The sequence below is a fragment of the Zingiber officinale genome, chromosome 2A (assembly GCF_018446385.1).
Source record: "Zingiber officinale cultivar Zhangliang chromosome 2A, Zo_v1.1, whole genome shotgun sequence".
Classification (NCBI taxonomy): Eukaryota; Viridiplantae; Streptophyta; class Magnoliopsida; order Zingiberales; family Zingiberaceae; genus Zingiber; species Zingiber officinale.
In genome coordinates this window covers 14,764,322-14,785,000 of record NC_055988.1, presented here as the reverse complement: position 1 = coordinate 14,785,000, position 20,679 = coordinate 14,764,322, and the positions used below count along the sequence as shown (strand labels likewise).

Sequence of the window (20,679 nt, the reverse complement as noted above, 5' to 3'; positions counted from 1 at the left end):
ATTCTTTATAATTTTTTAATTTATTTTTTTGGTATATTATATATTTAAAATTTTAGAATTTAAGAGTTGAGTTATAATAAGTTTGAGTTAATAAAATTTTTACTTTATGATTCATGTTTCTATCTGGATTTATAGTATTCAAAATTAACAATTTTAGATACTTATAGTATATTATATAAATTTAGAATTTAAAATTTTAAAATTTAAGAATTAGGTTATATCTTTAAAATTCTAATTATAAAAATTTTAAATATACATAGATACAGTATTTCTATTTAAAAAACTAAAAAATATATGAGAAATGATATTCATCTAGAATTTTCATCTAGATAGATACATAAATGATGAGTCCACAAAAAGTGAAATGGTGGGTCCCATTATTTATCTGTCTATCTAGATGAATTTTCTAGATGAAAATTCTAGATAAGTATCACAGCTCAAAATATATATTTAATAAGTTGAGTTGAAATGCTTGGATCAAATTGAAGGGTTGCTTAACTCCATTGTATTTGTCACACTATTTTCTTTAAAATGGGTAGTTTTAATAATAATAATAATAATTATTATTATTATTAAATTTATAAAATTTAGATTATATTATGTGTATGATGTTTCTGTTTAATTAATTAATTTAATAGACTTGACCGGCTAAACAGGGACCTCATAATCTTATCGTACGATCGCCGGCCCGGTTTCCGACTTTGAGAGGTTGCGGGCGACAAGGCGGAGTGAGGCGGAGGCGATGGGCATGGTATTCCGATCTCGCGATTATGGATCGGAGGAGATCGCCTGCTCTCTCGCCCGCCGAATCGCAGACGATCACCCACTAGCCTTGCGCTCTTCGACGTCTTCCCAGGTGCTCTTTCTCCTCCTTGCGTTCTGTCCCTTTTACTGAAGTCGCTGTTCATAATCGTTTGTCCTTGCCATTTGCCATTTCTCTTTACATTCCGTATCACGTCTTGAGTTTGCGGAATACGGGAACCAAAATAATTATTCCTGTGTCTATGAGTTCAGAAAAACTACTTTACGGTTTCTCACTGCATTTCCGTTTGTTTGTGGAAACTGTGGTTGGAATTTCTCTCTGTTAATGAGATCAGTCAACGTATAGGACTGTAAATGAACCAAACATATTCGCTCTTAGTTTTTTTTTTTTTTTTTTTGATCAAGTTATTTTATTGTTAAATTCTTAGTCATATTTGTTAACTAAAATCTTTCTTCTAACAGTTTGTAGGGACAGAGAACAGGAACCTTATTCATTGTCATTTGTGTGTGTGTTTAGGTAGGGGTGTTTTACCATGAGATTGTAAGAAGACTGAAAGAGAATTGTTTTTGAGAGAGTTCTTCCTCGACATTTATCTTATTAGGACAATGCCTGATGAAACTCAGTGTTCTTAATCATATACGCTAATATTAATCTTTATTCTTACAATTTGTAGAGACCAAGAAACATAAACTTTTCATTATTGCCTTCTTGATAATGAATGAGTGCTGACATTGCTGATTAGCATATTCAAGTAGTCTGAGCATCTTATGTGATCAAATACAGGTTATTCCTGATTCTGACATCTCTTTTGATGATCCGCTAAGAGCAAATACTGCAGATCCATCAGAATCAATGAACTGGCAGAACAACTGCAGTACATTTAAAAATAGGTGTTCGAGTGAAGCTGATAATCTATTGAAGAAAGAGTGGATATTACTTAAAGGTTCATTGACACAAAAGTTCACCAGCAGCAATACAATAGCAGTTTCCCAAGTGAGCTTCTCAGGCTTTTTCTTATTTTGTGACTGATCGTGAAGCAATTATGGTAATCACTGTATGTAATTCTTATTTATCATATGATGTTATTTGTAATTTTTAATTATGATATGGTGTTTTGATCATCATAACCTAGTTAGATATATTCTATCATTTGCAATTAGGGTTTATTAAATCTTGATGTGTTTCTAATACAGGCCACCATAATCATCCTCATCCTTTAGCATTACTAAACTGTAATTACACCATCCCTTGCCCTTCTATCGAAAGGTAAGAGTGCCTTGTTTGTGCTCATTAGCCTTATTGATACAGAGCTTATTAGTCAAAAGAAATTAGCCTTGTTTGTAAGTGGAGCCAGTATTGATATTTAAAGTAGACACAGTAATATATTATTAATACAAAAAGCTTTAACAAAATTAAGATGTGTAGCTATATTAGTAGTTAGGCACAATCAACGGTCAAGAGAAATTAGTCAAATGCTTTCAAAACCACTATTTTTTTCAACCTACTGTGTTAATATAAGAATATAAGGGATTCATAAGTCATTTCTTTACTATTTTAAATTCATTAGTCATGGATTACTATGTTTTTTGCCAGGTCAATTGCAATTTGTCTATTGTACTATCTAGGGTTCAAATTGCTGTATCATTGTCTCAAAAAGATGGCGTAGCATGGTTCTTTTCATATGTACAATGGTTCATTATTTGAATCTTTTGTAATTAGATACTGCAGTATGTGATCTCAAATTTTCTTTTTTTTTTTGTAGATATCAGATATGATAGCAAGGAACAACAGAGGTATGTTGCCATTGTAAGCTTGTTAGTTGCAAAGCTATTGAGCAGTGAGGTTCTATAAATGAATAAATACTGGTATGTGACTTTTTCATATCTTCTTAATTTAATTTTCTAGTGTGCAGGGGACAAGTCACTAGCAGATATCCACTTAGAGGAACAAGATTACCTAGAAACTTCTTTGGAAGAAGAGAAAATAGAAATTTCACGAAAGGAGTATTTTTTACGCTTACAAGAACTTAAAGGTGAAATTAATTTGGCATGGAGATCGGAAGATCGCATCAGAGCCTTGAAGTTGTCCATCAAGGTAATTGTTTTGTGAGTGATGCTATGACCTGGATTTTTGAAAGTATATTGTGAAGTACTAGGATAATCTGATTTGATACTTGTCTTTTTGCAGTCTATCCAATACACTTTTGTTAACTTTTATTGTCAAATTAATGCACAATATTTTGAATTGTCTTTGTGTAGTTGTTGAAGCTTAATAAATGTTAATAAGTTATTTGGCAAGTGGTTCTTAATAATGTTTGGCATGTTTACTTGATTTCGGGTTCTCTAAGATTATGTTTTAAAGTGGATTGGTTTTGTCATAACTATTTTTGTTTTCATATCAGGTTGCAAGGCTACTTATGGACACTTCTGTCTTGCAATTTTATCCTACATTGTTTACTTTAGTGGTAGATGTGATGGATATGTTTGGTACTTTGGTGTGGGAGCGCATTAGGAAGAGGGCTGAATATGCTAATGATGGTACATTGCTACGGTCTTTGCCAGGTATTGTTACATACACTAACCTTCATGGCCTAAGATAAGTTATTTTGGTGAAAAATTATATTGAGTTTTCCTGAGAGTCTCAAGTAGAATTTTTTAGTGCTTGAGTTCAAAAGAACTACTTTTGAGTTGAATATGAACATCACAATCACGGTGTTTTTGGGAAAATACCTGATAGCTCAAAATAAATCATTTTGGCTACAAAAACTTTATAAATAGAGACTTCCTGGGAGCGTCAAGTGTAGTATTCTAGTGTTTTCAAGTGGAAACAAAATTTTTGTGTTAAAAATTTGGCTAAAAAATTATACTGGAGTGTCAAATTGTGAATTTCAATATTTTTTCAGTTGAAAACTTGAATTGAATCATTTTGATTGCCCTTGAATATGCTTTGACACAAAACACCTTGTTGGTCCTTTCTAACTTGTTTCAATTCAAAAGCAGTTTATTTCCGTTGCTCTGACTCATCTATCCTTTTTTTTTTTGTGCAAAATGATTAACTTTACGGCAAAGAAAAGAAAAAAAAATCATAAAATCAGTGAGAGGAAAATAGAAGGTGCTTGGTTTTGCATTAACAAAATAGTCTGTGTGATTTTAATAAAGAAGAAATTTAGGTGTTCCATTGGAATGTTTGCCAATATTTTGATAAAGAAAAAACTTAGGTGATCAAAACCATGGAATTTCAACTGTGCTCACACTTTACTACTCAACTCATAGAATTCATGTAGATTATCGGAATGCACAGGTTGTCATTGTTGCATATGGAGGTTTATTACTTTGGCTCTCTTAAGACATAAGTTTTCTGGAATATTAGCAATTTCAAAACTTCCTTTCTACCAGTTCATAATTCTTTGTTCAACCTTTTCAAATTTGCAGAGGACTTTATATCCGATGATATCTGCAGCGAGGCAAAAGAGACTTGCTATAACTGGTTTTGTAAAATTGGTTCGATTCATGAACTTGTCCCCCGTATGTAAGTATGTTTTATTTATTGCCTTTTAATTCACAAAATTTCTTCTGCATACCAACTTTAAAATATCAAGACGTCCATAATTTTTCTGAATCATAGTTACCGGGCTAATCAGATTATTTGATGCTTACATGATCTAACAGTGTGCAAGAAGAAGCATTGGATTCAATTCTTTATGTGATTCACCGAACACTTTGTTAACTCAGAAATGGTGTTTATGCTATTTCCTGATTGTATATACTAAAGAAACTGTTTTCTGAGTCATACAGTCGATGTTAACTGGTATGAAGTTGGTAGCCATTCCATCATGCTAGGATTAAACAATCTACTTTGGGAAGGCTAATGTGTCAATAAGTTGGGATCCTTAGCCGTCACAGCAGGTGTCTTCCTATTTAACCAGGATAACAACTATTCCTGCACCATCTACTGGTGTAAACTAGAACCTATGTTTCATTTAAAGCATCACTTTTTTGTTTGTGTATAATTTGTGAAGTTGTGGTATGTCAAACATGGTTAATATTAAAGAATTTTTTAAAGTTGTTATAATTTATCAGGTTCTGGAAGTACCTTTCTCTGTCTATCTGACATCAATTCCTTCCTTTCTTTCTGTCTCTCCCTTTGCTCTCTTTAGAGTAGTTGGTAGAAAACATAATTTGTTTATCCTAGCAGATAAATTTATTTTTCTGTTTCCTCTAAAAAAAATTGTAATTAATCTCATTTCTTTTGGTGTTAATGAAGCTATTGAACTTTCTAGTCTAAATGATGCACATATTCTATACTTGAAAATAGTTGGACTTCTCATCAACGTTATTTCATTGATATGCATGTATCTCTATCAACCTCTCAGAAAACCATAAATAGGATATGAAATTATGCATGTTATGTAGTTGCTTCTGCAAAGTACATCTATTCAGATTGAATGAAGTATCTTAAAGATTCAATGCTTTAGTGTGCCACAATGATGCACATTTTCATAAGTCAAAATTGTCTTAAACAATGTGCCTGAGAAAAGAGGGAAACTCCTCTTACTTTAATCATATTTGATTGTGACTGTAAAGCTTAATTGTCGTGCATACTATGAGGCAATTGATGGCATTCTGAGTGGGACCTTCCTTCCTCGTCATGTTGCAGGAAGCTTGTACATATCTGCGGTCATAGTTGTAATCAGTTGGATACATTTGCTTGAAATATTAGTATAGCATATCCCTGCAGCTTTCTATATGTGCTTTCTCCATTTTTTTGTGCACTCAAGGCAGTTATGACATTTTTAGAGCATATTTTGTATGCCAGATATTTGGAACTTGCCATTTTACGTTGTTGGCGTTTCTTAGACAATAATTTCACATCTATACTTCAGCGCTTGGTGATGATGATGAGAGGAATAGCAGATCCTCTTGCATCTGCCTATTGCCATCTTTATCTAGCTAACTCTGCAAGATTCTTGTATTCAGGAGATGATGGTAAAAATGAATTTTCATATGAATCATTCTTTTTTCTCAATATAGAACTTTACACTTTCTTCATTTTCTTGTTTTTTCTTTTTCTTTTGCTTCACCTTTACTTTCCACAGAAGAAATTCCTTTATATATATCTGGTTTGCAGGCTTTGAAGTTCTGCCAATTATAAGGAAGCAGTCGGGCTTTGAATTCCTTTGTTTTGTTTTTCCTTTTCTTCATTGGATATGATTTGTTACCAAATGAAGCTCTTGACATTTTTTCAGGTGGATATTTGATCATGTCCCTTCGTCACCTTTCTATTCTACTAAGGCGGATCATTTTGGATAAGGAAGCAGTCGGGCGCCATTTTTCAAAGAATAAAAGGGTTCTGATAAGCTTAATGGAACCTTCCATCGAGTGGATTATGAAATGTATATTTTCCCTAGGTTATCAGGTTAGGACAAAAAACCTACTTTTTTTGATGATTTGTAATATCTTGTTCTCATGATAATTGCCATCAAGTACCAGTATGTGCTATTGTGTACTATTGCAATTACACTTCTCTATTCACTATATTTGTCATTTGAACTCAACTTGTTGGTTGGTGAAACAAATGAGTGTGTTTGCTTGCTTTGTTTCATTTTCCATGTTAAGATAAACAAAAGGTGGAAATGAAGTCTTTCCTTCCCTTTTGTTATTATATATTCTATTGTAGGCTGAAGATTTTGGATAAGTATGCTTGTGTTAAAGCTTTGCCAAAAGCTCGAAAAAAGATTTTGGCAAAACAAGACATAAGAAATGCATGATTATATTGTTTTTCTTGGTTGATCAAGTTAGCACATTGAAATGAACACTCACAACCTCAAAAATGATCTTACTTTCATCAAAATGGAAAATGTCCATGCTTTTGAATTATAATATAACTTGAAAGAGAACAACAGTCCAACATTCTGCATATTGCATAATACTGTATCCTAACTTGAAGATGATAGGGAACATATAAGTCAGAATTTAATCCAAGAAAAAAGTTAGAAGATTAGATGGGGAGGGAACTTCCTTACAGAGCCATAAATTTCATCTCACTTGAAATTGGAAGTGAAAAAATCAATGCCATAAATTTCATCTCTCAGTTAAAATTGCGATGTGGACGAACCACAAGTGCATGGTCGTGTCGTTAAGTAATAAATATTGAATCCATAGGGGCTGGTGGTTGAATATACCAGCTTACTAGTCAGACTTAATTGTCCAAGACCAAATCAATTATGTAGACTGTCACGAACATGAAAATCAACAGCTAAAGTGGAAAGAGAAAAGTGAGAGAAAGACAATTAGCTCAGAAAGGCAGTAAGGGCAGTAGTGATCCAATCATAGGAAACCCACCTAGCAGTAGAAATGCTATAAAGAAACAATAGCAAAGCAAAAATGGATGCAGTCAAAGAGAGAGCAATTCTAGGACTTCAGTTTCACTTCTATGCAAGTAAATAGTTGATTTATGTTTGAATTCCTATCCTCAATGCTGACTTGTGTAGGTAGATTATCCTATGTATTCGGTGTAAACTTTCGGAACTACACTAGTGTACTAATCTCAATTATTGCCTACTTTCGGAGTGAGCTAAATTAAGGGTTGTAACCTAAGTAGGGCCCTGTCACAAGACTCCACCACCTCTAAATGATCATTCTCTTATTATGTGACAATGAATTAAGATTAATCCATTAACTCTATGATAGTCTATGGTTCCTCGCGACATATTAATCTACTCTCGTAGCCGACTCTCCGCATCTAAGTTGTCTACGGGTTGGAGAATTGAGTTTACCTCTAAGTCCATCCCCAAATCCCTGTGGGATATTAATCTTGTGCTTTTGGCATCAAGATCGTGTTAACATAATAGATCTGAACCACAAATCACATCACAAAATTAGAAGGATCAAACATGCTTAGATCAAAAGAAATAGTGTTTACATCACATGAAGCTACTCTCTAATCCTAGAATCCAGAGTTTACCCCATAAATGCGGGGTTACAATCCCAAATCATGATCAGAATTCAAAAATCCGATTACGAGTTCAGAGAATCAGAGAAATGAGAGAAAATGCTTGGGCTCGATCGAAGAATCTTCCTCCTTGCCGCTCTCGATCCCTCCTTGAATCGTAGATGGAGTTGGATCCACCAAGATCGCCTCCTGAAGCTTCCTAGGGGTCCTTGGACGACCCCAGATCGAGATCCCCTTTCAAAATGGAGGGATCAACTTAAATAGGTGTTGGAGCGCAAGCCTGACACGGGCCATGCCCGTCGGCACGGGCGCCCATGTCGGGTCTAGTTGCTTCAGAGTACGGGTGAACACGGGTTGTGCCGTTGGGCACGGGTGCCCGTGTTCGCTACTGGATATTAAGCACCCCGTGCCACTTACACGGGCACTCTGGATCAGAAGTCAACGGGAACACGGGCTGTGCAGTGTTTCGTGCTGGAAGCCTCTCAACTTGATCTTCAATCTTTATTTTCGCTCCATTCTGTGCCCTAACACAAGAAATACACTAGAGCAATATCCCAAAATGGAAATGTATTGAAATGAAGCATAAAGAGATGAAATCACGAGATATTTGCATACAAAGTAAGTCAAGAAATGCATCAAAACTAATCAAAATCCCTATACAAAATAGATGCATCAAATTGAAAGTGAAGAAATTGATGTTCTACTTCATTTACTACTATATTACTCTAAACCTCTAAATTAGGTCGCCAGAATCACAAGTTCAGTTGTGCAATTTTAGATACTTACAATCTTACATTGTCTATTTACCAAATTATTGAGACCTTCAACTTTTTGTTGTTTTACGTTGATGTTGGGTCTGACACCTCTTGTTTACTATCACACAATACAAGTAACCTTCTTTTGTTTAAACAAATTAATAATTGAAGATGATCTAGAAGCACAAAATGTTTTACTGTCTAAATCTTTTATGGCAAAGTCAATCTATATCAATGTTGTTTTATCCTAAACGTTAGCTTATTTTTGGTCAACAGTCGTATGGTTGTTAATAATGCAGCTGTTTTTTAACAGTTAAACTCTAACTAAATTTGCTACATGGTTAATTTTATTTGATTTTGAAGCTTCATTACGAGGGAGTTGCAAGAAGAGGAAGGAAACATATAGATCAAGATAGTGGAATGAACAAAATGGGAAAAAAATTTACAATTACAACAACAACAACAAGAGTAGGTGAGGTCGGCTATATGGATCTTTTTATGCTATTGGACTCTATCCCCTACTATATCATCATTTATACTTAAATAAATTTTATGTTTTATTATTACTAACCAATCCTTTTTGGTCTTCCTCGTTCGATGTGCGTATTTGTCCTAGTTTTACATCGCCTAATTAGAGTATTTATTGATTGTCTAAGTACATGTCTGTAACATATTAAACGCGTCTCTTAGAGTTTTCCCTCAATAGATGCAACTCTGACTTTTTCTCTAATACTCTCATTTATTAATCTTCTAGCCATCCTCGTATGCCCACACATCCACCTTTATTAATCTTCTAGCCATCCTCGTATGTCCACACATCCACCTTGTGCTCGACATGTAACGCCATATAACATAGCAGGTCTAATCGTCATTTTGTAGAACTTCCCAAGTTTTAGAGGTAATTTACGATTACATAAAACACCTGACGCTCTCTTCCATTTCAACCATCTTACTTGTATTCTATGTAAAACATCTCTCTCAATTCCTCATTGTTTTGCAAAAATGATTCTAAGTACTTAAAGCTCTCATTTCCGGACAACTCATCATCTCTTATCTTAACAATTATCTTATTACCTCTAATATTTCTAAACTTACATTTTATTTATTCTGACTTTATTCTACTAATTCTAAAACAAATCACTTCTACTATTTCCCGCTAAGATTCTAGTTTAATATTTACTCTTTCATATATCTCATTTACCAAAATAATATTATCTGCAAATAATATATACCACGGTACTGTGTCTTGAATATGTCAGTTCATCCATGATTAATGTAAAAAGATAGGGACTTAAAACTGACTCTTGATGTAATCCTATTTTTATTGGAAATGCTTTAGTTAATCCGCCTAAAGTCTTCACTCTAGTCGTTACATCCTCATATATATTCTTAATTAGTTCAATATATGCTATGCTAACATCTCTTTTTTTAGAATTCTCCATGTAATTTCTTTTTGTGACTCTATCATAAACTTTTTCTAAGTTAATGAATAACATGTGTAGATCTTGCTATTACTCCATACACTTTTCAATTAGTTATCCAAGAAGATGCATAACTTATATTATCGACCTTCCAGGTATGAACTCAAATTGATTTTCAATCACTGTGGTCTCTTTCCTTAGTTTTTTGTCTATTACTCTTTAAAAAAATTTCATGGTATGACTTATTTAGGTTAATATACCCTTATAATATGCACAATTTTGGACATTTCCTCCCTTCTTATATCAGGAACTAGAGTACTTACCCTCCATTGATTAGACATTTTTTTATTTTAAATAATTTTATAAACAATTCAATACCTTATTTACCTAGGCATTTCTATATCTTTATCAGAATATCATCTAGTCCAACGACTTCTTCATTTTCCATCCTATTTAAATCTTGTTCTACTTATAAAGTTTAAAATCTACGATAAAATTTTTAATTTCTATACTCATTTGACCTACTTAAATTACCCAAGTTAAATTGGTCAACTAAACTTTCATTAAAAACTTGAAAAAAATATCTCTTCCACGTTATTTCTCCATCATTTATTAGTACCTTATTGCATTTATCTTTAATAATCTTATTTTGATAAGATCTCTTATCTTCCTTTCTCTCACTTTAGCTATTCTTTTTCCCTTTCTTTTATATCCAATTTTGGATATAATTGTTCAAAAGTTTTATTCTTTGCTTCATTCACTCCTTTCTTAGCCTCTTTCTTGGCTATTATATATTTTTTTTAAAGTTTTGCTCGTTCTTACAAATATATAATTCCTTAAGGGTTGTTTATTTTTCATTCACTTTCTCTTGTACTTTCTCATTCTACCACCAATTGTCCCTAGGTGCCCTTTTACTTGGTGATGCATACCCCTTTGACTCACCAAGTATACTCTTGGCTACTATTTTTAACTTTGATATCATCTTATCCAATATTGTATTAGAGTCACCGTATATTTCACCTAATGCTAATACTTCTACATTTTCCTTAAATATGTTTTGTTTTCCATCCTTTATCTTCCACCATTTAATTCTAGGAGTCGTATATATTTTCCATACTATAATTGAGATGTATATCCAACATTACTAATTTATGTTGGATAGTAAGTTTTCCCCAGGATGACATTGCAATATTTACATATCTCTCTATTTCTCTTTCTAATTATAAGAAAGTCAATTTGCGATTTATTATTTCCTTTTTTTACACAACCAAGTGTTTTTCTCTCTCTCTCTCTCTCTCTCTTTTTAAATGGATGAGCTAGTATAAGGTTATATGCTATCGTAAAATCTAATATATTTCCCTTCTTTATTTCTTGTTCCAAACTCATAACTCCTATGCACTCTTTTATATTCCTCATTTTTTACTCTGACATGTCCATTTAGATCAACTCATAATAAAATTATTTTGTTTGGTGGATTGTAGGAGTGTCAAAAATGAACCCGACCTGACGACCCAACACGAGCCGACTAAAAAAAAAAATCAGGTTTGGGTTGGACATTTTTAGGTTTGGATTGGGTATTTTCAGGTTTGGGTCAGGTTTGAGTTGGAGCATTTTTGGGTTGGGTTGGGTTCGGGTTGACCCAAATATAAAGTTTAGTGAATTTTTTTTTTGGTTAAATCGAATTTTATTTTGAAAATTAAGATATTTTTATGTATATTAATATCAATGTTAGTATGATAATGATGGAGTATTGAGATACAAATGAAGAATTATAGGGAAAATAGTAAAAAAAAAAAGTCATTTTAAATCGGGTTTTGGGTTATCCGATTCGGGTTTAGGGGTTTTGGGTTGAATTTGGGTTGGTTGGGTTTTTTTTTAAAAAAAATTCAGCCCAACCCGAACCCGACTCGATCCATCCGAATTAACACCCTTAGTGGAATGTTTTGTAATACTTCATTTATGTCGTCTCAAAACCTTGATTTGATATCTTCATCTAATTCTACTTGAGGTGCATATATTTTAATTACGTTCATAGTTTCTTTCGTCACTACTATCTTGAGAGCTATAATTCTAATCTCTTTCTAACTACTCTTACAACTAGGGCTGTAAACAAGCCGAGCCGAGCCGAGCTTAAAATGAACCAAGCTTTTGAAATGAGTATTCAAGCTTGGCTTGGTTTATTTTTTATGAGCTTGAGCTTATTTGAAGCTTGGCTTGAGCTTAGTTCGTTTAGATGTTATCAAGTTCTCAATTCAAGCTTGGCTTGAGCTTGGTTCGAGCTTAGTTTGAGTTTGGTTCATTTAGATGTTATCAATCCCTCAATTCAAACTTGTTTGATTGTTTAGAACTTTTAATTGTTTAATTGGTTATTAAGATTGATAATTTAAATTTATTTATTTAATTTAATTTTATTATTTATTTATTTAGCATATTGAAAAGAGTTTTATTAATAAATATGGTTTGTGAACATTGTTCACGAACGTTGTTCACGAACGTTAACGAGCTAAACACATATATGTTCAAGCTTGTTTGTTTAGCTTAACGAGCTATTCAAGCTTGTTTGTTTAATTAATCTAATGTATATTGAACGAACATAAACAAGCTCTTACCAAGCCGAACACCAAGCTTGTTCACGAACGCTTGGTTCATTTACAACCCTACTTACAACTTCATCTTTTCATGAACTAACTATAACAATACTCACTCCATTCCTTATTTTACTCTTTCCTATGTAAAGGGTAGCTCGGTGCAAGAAGCTTCCGTCATGCAGGGTCCCAGAGAAGGATCCATTGTACGTAACCTTTCCCTGCTTTTTACTCTTTCCTATATATCATAACTTAAAACCCGAATTCTCTATCATTTTTGCCTTCTCGCTTATCTATTTTGTCCCTTGTATACACAAAATACTAATTCTTCTCCTAATCATGATATTTACTATCTCCATTGCTTTACCAATGAAGATTCTTATGTTCCATGTTCCAAATCTTAGACTATTAGTTTTTCTATAATATTTGTTCTTATACCTATAGTATGAGAACTCTTGCCTATTTAACACTACACCCAAATTTTCATGGAAATGTAGCGGTTCTTGCCAATATGTTATAGTCGGATGTGCAACACGAATTCTTACATATTTAACACTACACCCGAGTTTTAGAGATGTAGCGGTCCTAGCCGAGATATTACAGTCGACCCTGTAAAGTGCAACATAGCATTAGTACAATAGTTTAATGCTGCCATTTATTGAACATTTGTCTTAGTTTAACGCTAGCTGACAATTTAACACAACCTTCCTCCTTTATTCGAGTTTGGGACCGGCCATGATTGGGTAATTTGTCATGGGCGGAGTTCTACAACTACAACACCCCCAAAAAGAAAAACAAAATCCATAACATATTTTTGTATTTGTGGAGAAGTATCTAACAACCTGACCTGATCTGATACACCCAAAAAATTTGGATGTTTATCAAGGTTACATGCTTGAATATTTTCCTTTAAGAAAATTCATGTTTTGGGTTTAGTTTTGGTTTTGGGTCTTGAATCGAATCTCAAAAACCAAATCCAACTTAAATTTATCAAAAATAATAACAAAATAACCATTGTGTATCAGGATTTCAAGTGCCAATTGGTCATTTTGGCTGTCAACCAATTTGATCGTATGTTGCCTGGGTAAATGTCATTGTGCCACCTGTGCAGACATATTTTTGGTGGTATGAGCCAACTAGTATTGTCCACAACCATCCAAGGGAGGAAAATCTTCGACCCGTAACTCTTACTTTGATTCAGAGATGAAATACTACAAAAAGAGGTGAGGGGAAGCACCAATTGGATCACCTACATTGACAAAGAGGTTTTCCAAAGTTAAGAAACCAAGAAGCACCCATAATCTGTGTTTCTTCCCATAACTACTATATAACAAATATAATGAAAAAGAGGGGAAGAACAAATTGGAGCACCAAAATTTCAAAGAGTTATGTCAGAGTCTAAGAAACTGAGAAACATCCATAATCTGTGTTTCTTCCTGTTTATTATGCCAATCCAAATTTAACTCCTAATGGGTAGTGAAGACATACTCAGAGACACATGGGGAAACTAGTTCCAATACAAAATATCTGGAAGTATTGTTTACTTTGGTTCTTGAAAAGTTATGAAAAATTGGGATGCTTAAGAATGAATGCTCTCATCTGATGTATGACAAGTATTAGTAAGGAATAATCATTAGTTGAGATGGTTGGTATATTTTTGTACTTGTTTCTCTACACTTAATTCAATTGACTTTATAACTGTCGTAGTCTTACACTTGAAGCTAGCAAAGTTAGGTGAAAGGGGGTCTCTTAGGAATAAAACTTGTTTGTGCTTATCTGGGCTTGCTGCTGTATGGAAAAACTACACTGTTCTAGTCGGGGATTTCAATTCTAGTATTGAATGATGCTTGAACTTTGCATGATTATTAGCAATCTATGAAAAGATTTTCAAATAATTGAATGTTTTTATCCAATTAAATCACTAGATGGAAAGAAAAGATACTTGATTTGGTGCAAATCTGAAATCTGATCCAACTCAGATCTGACTGGACCAGGTTTATCTCCTTTAGATGGGATCGACATTGGGATCATATCTCTTTCCATAATTCCTTGCTTCCTCAAGATCTGACCCTTTTCATGTTAACACCTATTATTGTTGAGAGGGAGGAGGATTGCTATTGTTTGCCTTCATTATGCAACCAGTAATCTGTTGCTTTTGCTTTCTTCTATCAATCATGCTTATACCATCCACCTGCTATAAGATAGAAGATGGTACACAGAAAGAAAAGGAGACAAAAGATAGTAGTCAATCCTTCTGAAGTAGGGAATCTAGGTCTATAATTCACGGGAAAATTTTGATTATTTAGCTTATTTTGGTTTTGAATTATTCGTTACTACTAATTGCATTAAATGGTAAGATAAAAAAACCCAGTTTAGTATTCTAGCTAATCCTTATCTTTGAACACAGGTTTATAAGCTTGGACTATGTCACATGATGTTTAATAAAACTAGTATTTGAACTAGAACAACTATGATAGTATATTGGTTCTATATTGAACATATTTTTTCTCCCATCGGCATCATATTTACCTTATTTTAAATTTCTGAAAACAAGAATACCAGGAATATACTCGAGGAGTTTGGTGTGGCAAGGGATCTCTCAGTTTCTTCTTGGAAGTTTCCATGTGTTTCCTTAGTGCTTCATTATCTTCTTAAACTACTTCCAGCTGATGTTATCAGTGACAAGGCAGTTGAGATTATAGATTTCGTCGAGCAAAACAAAGACATCTCTGTTGAATCTGTATGTTGTCTATGCACTTTTAGCTTATAGAATTGACACAGTTTTATAGCTTTCTCTTACTAAATTTAGCAACTGTTTTTCTGCAGCATTTGGTTTATAGGCGAGTGGGACATAAACTCTGTGAGAGCCGACTCTCACTCAATTCCAGTTGTGCTGTAATGGACAGAATTATGCAGGTAGGTTGATCATTTCATCCAGGAAACTAGTATTTTTACATTTTGTTCCCTGATTCTGTTAAAGATTAATATTTTTATACACGCTTTTCATTTGAGAAACTTGAGTTCATGAATTTGAGAGAGGATAAGAGAGGAAATGTTGAGATGACAATCAGGAAAACAAATAAATGCTTAGAGATCTGACAATTTTCACTATTATCATCTCTCTCTTTTCTTTCCTTGAGGAATCTGTAAATTTATTTATTCCTTCATGTTTTTGATACCTTCTCTTTCTTTGTTTCGAAAGATTCTAATTTTTGAGGCTTACTCACTTTCAAATTGCCTGTCTTTTATAAAAATTCTAGCTTGGACATGAGTGCCACCACTTCAATGGTTGCAACATCTACAAACTAAGACATTTGAGTGCTACAATGAACATGGGGTTCTGTGGCCAACTTATTGGATGCAAAGGTTGAGGGAATACTATCAAAGACAGGAAGAGAGCTTAGGGGCAGAACTTGGGTGGGGGAGGGGTTTGCTATTGATATGAAAGATGAGAGTGACGTAGGTATAAATGATCAAGGATAATTCACTCTGAAGTTGTCAAGTGTTGTGTGATTGAGGAGGTTGTAACTTATAGAAAGCTATCTAATGTTGTTGGGATTTTCAAAACCGATTTAAAAAATTTAAAATTTAAAAATGTAAAATATTTTAAAGTTGAAAAATAGTTGGAGGATTATTACAATTTTATTTTTTTAGAAAAAGTTAAATATAGTTTGTATTGGGATAAACTGAGTTGCTATTTTACAAAAAATTGACTTTTATTGTGAGTGTATAAAAAAGAATTAGGATCCTATTTATCAGAAAATTTTCACAATAAATTTTCCTTTAATTCTCTACGTGAGATACTTTTTTCTGTTTGTTTTATCAATTTTGTCATGATGATTATGTGTGGTTCGAGGGTTCAATTTAGTGTTGCATCAATTAGTATTAGAGACCAAATCTGATGGTTCAGTCTTTTTATCTCTTCATTCTTCGTCAGCCTTAAACTTTGACATACCAGACTATATGTATGCGAACAAAGAGCTTAAATTCATGAAAATTTAAACAAACCATTCTAATAGATTTTAGTAGTTATTATTCTTAGACACTTCTTTATTCAAGAATAATGTGTGCACAAATCTATAATTAGGTTATTTTATGTCTAGAGAAGAATCAAACTATTTTAAAAATAATAATTGTATAAGCTTATGTGTGTCAAACAGATGGTCATGTTTTTGATATTAGAATGAACTCGGATGTATTTCTTGATTGTTTAGATGATATTAAAAAATTTTCGAAAAATATAATGTCTTACACTGAACAAGTGTGATTTGTCCTACACTTAGTGGATCCACTTAAAATTATTAGCAATGTGTCCACGTCATTAGGGACCCATACGCGAACCTATCACATATTGGGATGCCTCATCCACATGGATGACCAGTCTGAGTTAGAAACAGCACTAAAGGGGGGACAATTCAGTTCTGCATAAGTGCACATAAAACTGATTCTTAAATTCTTCTATAAAGTTAAAAACTATTTCATTTCTACATCTGTAGGTTGGTAATAAAGGACTACCCTATCCATCTCCAATATGCATCAATTTTCTCTTGTTTCTAAATGCAGGTACTTGTTCAATACAATAACTTATATGAGTACTTGATGATAGCAGATGCTTATCTAGATATTATCCTTCTGTACTCCCTGGTGAGTATTATAATTTTTTCCTCGGATATTACTTTCTTTGTGATTTATCTTGCTTAGGCTAAGTTTGATCTATATACTACAGTTCTTTTCTGTGATTTAGAGACTTGAGACAAACAAGATAGGAATTATTTTTCTCATATGACATGCCATTTAAAAGCTGACTTTGCAAGTTCCCTTGGACACAATATCACTTTCCAGAATATGTATAGGGGTATTTTTGACTTTTGTTCTATATCTTCTTTTCTATATAAAGGCCTAACTCGTGGTTCTTAGGACACGAGATTTTAGGATTTTACTTTGAACATGGTATCAGAGCAAGGTTAAAACCCTAATTTCTTTCCTCTCTGCCCCATCCGTTCCCCCTTCGCCGCCGCCGCATCATCAAGAGCCGCCGAGGGCTCGTCGCCGTCGTCCGCAGTGCACTGAAGCCGCTCCTCGCGGTGGTGTCCTTCTGTCTCTTCCTCCTCGTCGACATCTACTGGAAGTACGAGATGCGGCCGACCTGCGAGGAGGAGCACGCAGCCGGTTGAACCTGAGCTTCACCACGTCTGATGGCCGCGACGACGGGAACCTGTCGAACTCCTCGTCGGGCTCGAGCCTCGTCGGCCTTTCTCCCTTCCGCGAGTTTTCCAGAGGCGACGGGCTGTCGACTTCTTTAGTGCGAGGGGGGACGAGGCTACCACCAGTATGGTCTCCACTCGTTTCTTTTCTTCCTCTGCCCTAATCCTGGGTCGTGCTGCCGCCATCGGAGGTCGCACGGAGTAAGCCTCTGCCCGCCGCCACCGGAGGTCGCACGAAGCAAGCCTCTGCCGCTGTTGTTTTCTTCTGCCCTAGCTTTGGTTCGACGCTGTTGCATAGAGCTTCGCCTCTGCCGCTGTTGGTTTTCCTCTGCCCTGTCACCAGCAGCCAACAAGCCGGCGACTGCATCCCCTCCTTCTGTGATTGGTTGCTAGGAAATCTCTTCCAGCAGAAGCAAGCTCAGTTCATCTATTCCGCCAGTTCGGTTCACAGTTCTATTCATGGCTACATCTGGCGCGGCAAAGCCGGATACCTCAATCTTTACCAACCATATCACTGCACCCCTCTCTTCCGAGCAGTTGGATGGTAAAAATTATATCTCTTGGGCATCTCGCATTAAGCTTTGGCTTGTTGGACAGGGTTATGAGACACATCTCACTCAAACCGAAGAAGATGTTCAAGTCGTTGATCGTTCTCTGTGAAAAAAGGTTGACGCTCAGTTGTGTTGCATTATCCGAGCCACCATCCATCCATCTCTCAGGAATGTCTTCTGTACTCATAAAACCTGCAAAACTGTTTGGACACAGGCTTAACAACTCTTTACAAACACCTCTCGACGACTCTATCAAGTTTGTGAAGATCTCATGACCATCCTCAGCGCCCATCAGATTAAGGATTCAATGTCAACTTATCTGGGTTCAGTCTCTAGCCTTCTTTGTGACTTCAATGAACTGCTCCCACCTGCGGCCAATCCTGTTGAAGAGCTTGAAAATCGGAAGAAATTTTTTATGTCTCTGGCTTTATATGGTCTGCCCACAGATTATTCTCATGTCCGTGATCAGATCCTGGGCAGCCACAGAAGCTACCATGGACAATACCTGGGCGACTCTTCTCCGTGTCCCGACCAAAGTTTTGACGATGCCTTCTTCTGTTCCTGTCGACTCGTCAGCTTTGGTCTCTCGATACAAAGGACCTTCACCTCGCAAGGGTGGCAAAGGACGTCCTTGGTGTGATCATTGCCACCGACCGGGACACACGATTGATAAGTGCTGGAGTCTACATGGTCATCCTCCTCGTGCTGCTCAGATCGTTCAGAGTTCTGTTGCTTCTTCAGCTTCCACTTCACAGTTAACACCCAACGACAACCAACCACTAATTTTCCAGGAGGTAGAGGAATGAGGTCCCAAGTCCCACTGCTCTATAAGGCACTCATTTCATCAAGCATGACTTGTTTCCATCCTGGATGGGCAAAGGCATCACATGCAATCTTTGGGAGAGAAACAGACGACAAGGAAGACAGACAATAATAATAGGATGGAGAAAGACGATGATAGCTCAAAGAAACATAGTGAGGAGAAGGATTACGAGTGGAACGCATACCCTTTCGAAGTGCAATAGGAACATCAGAGTCAGGAGATGGGATCGGAGGAAACGACGAGGGACTTGGCTCCAAAGAGGTGCCTATGGCAGTGTCAGTGTTGATCGGCGGCAAGGCAGAACGAGGACGACGCTGATAAACCTGCAAAGGAGGAGACGAGGCTGGAGATGATAGAGGCGCCTCCGGAGGACAAAAGATAGTTACTGGCGCAGGTGGAGAGGGAGAAACCTCGGCCTGTGAAGCGGAAGGACCGAAAAAAGGAACCGAGTCAAAGAATGTGTCATCAGTAGAGATGAAGTACCGACGAAGAGTAGGGGAATAACACTTGTACCCTTTCTGAGTCCGTGGGTACCCAAGGAAGATACACTTATGAGATCGGGGAGAGAGTTTGTCAACTTCGGGATCAAGAGCATGAGCAAAACATATAGAACCAAACACCCGAGGTGGTAAAGGATGAAGAGACTGATGCAAATAAAGGACCTGATGAGGTATTTTACCCTGGAGAGTGGATGAAGGCATGCGATTGATGAGATAACAGGCAGTAAGTACGACATCACCCCAAAACTGATGAGGGACATGAGAATGAAGAAGAAGAGTCCGAGTGGTCTCAAAGAGATGACGATTCTTGTATTCTGCAACCTCATTCTGTTGAGGGGTATGAGGGCAAGACGTGCGATGCAACACACCATGAGATGTCAAGAAAGTACGAAACTGAGTAGATAAATACTCGCGTGCATTATCCCTTTGCAAAGTTCGAAGGGAAGTACCAAATTGAGTTTTTATTTCAAGGAAAAAGGATTCAAAAATAGAAAACAATTCAGAACGATCCTTCATTAGATATATCCATGTACAACGGGAAAAATCGTCTATAAAAATAACAAAATACCTTGACCCCATTGTAGAAGAAACACGACTCGGACCCCAAACATCAGAATGAACCAAAGCAAAAGGAGACATAGCCCGACCCTCAATGCGAGGAGAAAAAGAACTATGAATATGCTTACCTAGTTGACACGACTCACAAGATAAAGACTCTAAGTGAGAAAGACTAGGATGTAACTGTTTCAACTTATTAAGACCTGGATGACCCAACTGAGCATGAATAAGTAGTGGAGATGACGTTGCCGAACCAACAAAAGACGGTTGTTGAAGCCGATATAGGCCATGAGATTCACATCCGAAGCCAATCATCCTCCCCGTACTCCGGTCCTGTTTCCTAAGGAAACAGACGTGTTAGTAAAAGAAATGACACAATCAAGAGAACGAGTGAGTTGACTTATCGGCAATAAATTAAAAGGAGCTTTGAGAACATAAAGAACATTATGAATGGAAAGAGATGAAGAAGGATGAACAATGCCAATACCCTGGGATTGAGTTTGAGAACCATTGGCTATGGTGACCATTGGTAAATTACCAGAAGTAGTGAGAGAGGAAAATAGAGATT

The 20,679-nt window shown here is 35.6% G+C and overlaps 1 protein-coding gene across 5 annotated transcripts in view; it reads left to right on the top strand.

The window, feature by feature from the left end:
• The first annotated feature begins 657 nt into the window (after positions 1-657).
• LOC122040786 (VPS35 endosomal protein-sorting factor-like) overlaps positions 658-20,679 on the top strand; it is a 37,747-nt gene continuing 17,725 nt past the window's right edge. Inside the window, exons 1-11 of one of the 5 annotated variants that reach the window (XM_042600218.1) lie at positions 658-856; positions 1,547-1,756; positions 2,526-2,556; positions 2,676-2,857; positions 3,165-3,324; positions 4,195-4,291; positions 5,579-5,748; positions 6,009-6,178; positions 15,030-15,215; positions 15,302-15,391; positions 17,039-17,119. In XM_042600218.1, coding sequence (XP_042456152.1) covers positions 743-856; positions 1,547-1,756; positions 2,526-2,556; positions 2,676-2,857; positions 3,165-3,324; positions 4,195-4,291; positions 5,579-5,748; positions 6,009-6,178; positions 15,030-15,215; positions 15,302-15,391; positions 17,039-17,119 — 1,491 coding nt within the window. In that variant the 5' untranslated portion in view covers positions 658-742. Of the gene's footprint in view, positions 857-1,546; positions 1,809-2,525; positions 2,557-2,668; positions 2,858-3,164; positions 3,325-4,194; positions 4,292-5,578; positions 5,749-6,008; positions 6,179-15,029; positions 15,216-15,301; positions 15,392-17,038; positions 17,120-20,679 lie in introns of those variants that run through there. The other 4 variants (XM_042600219.1, XM_042600220.1, XM_042600223.1 and 1 more) reach the window with 4 other exon arrangements.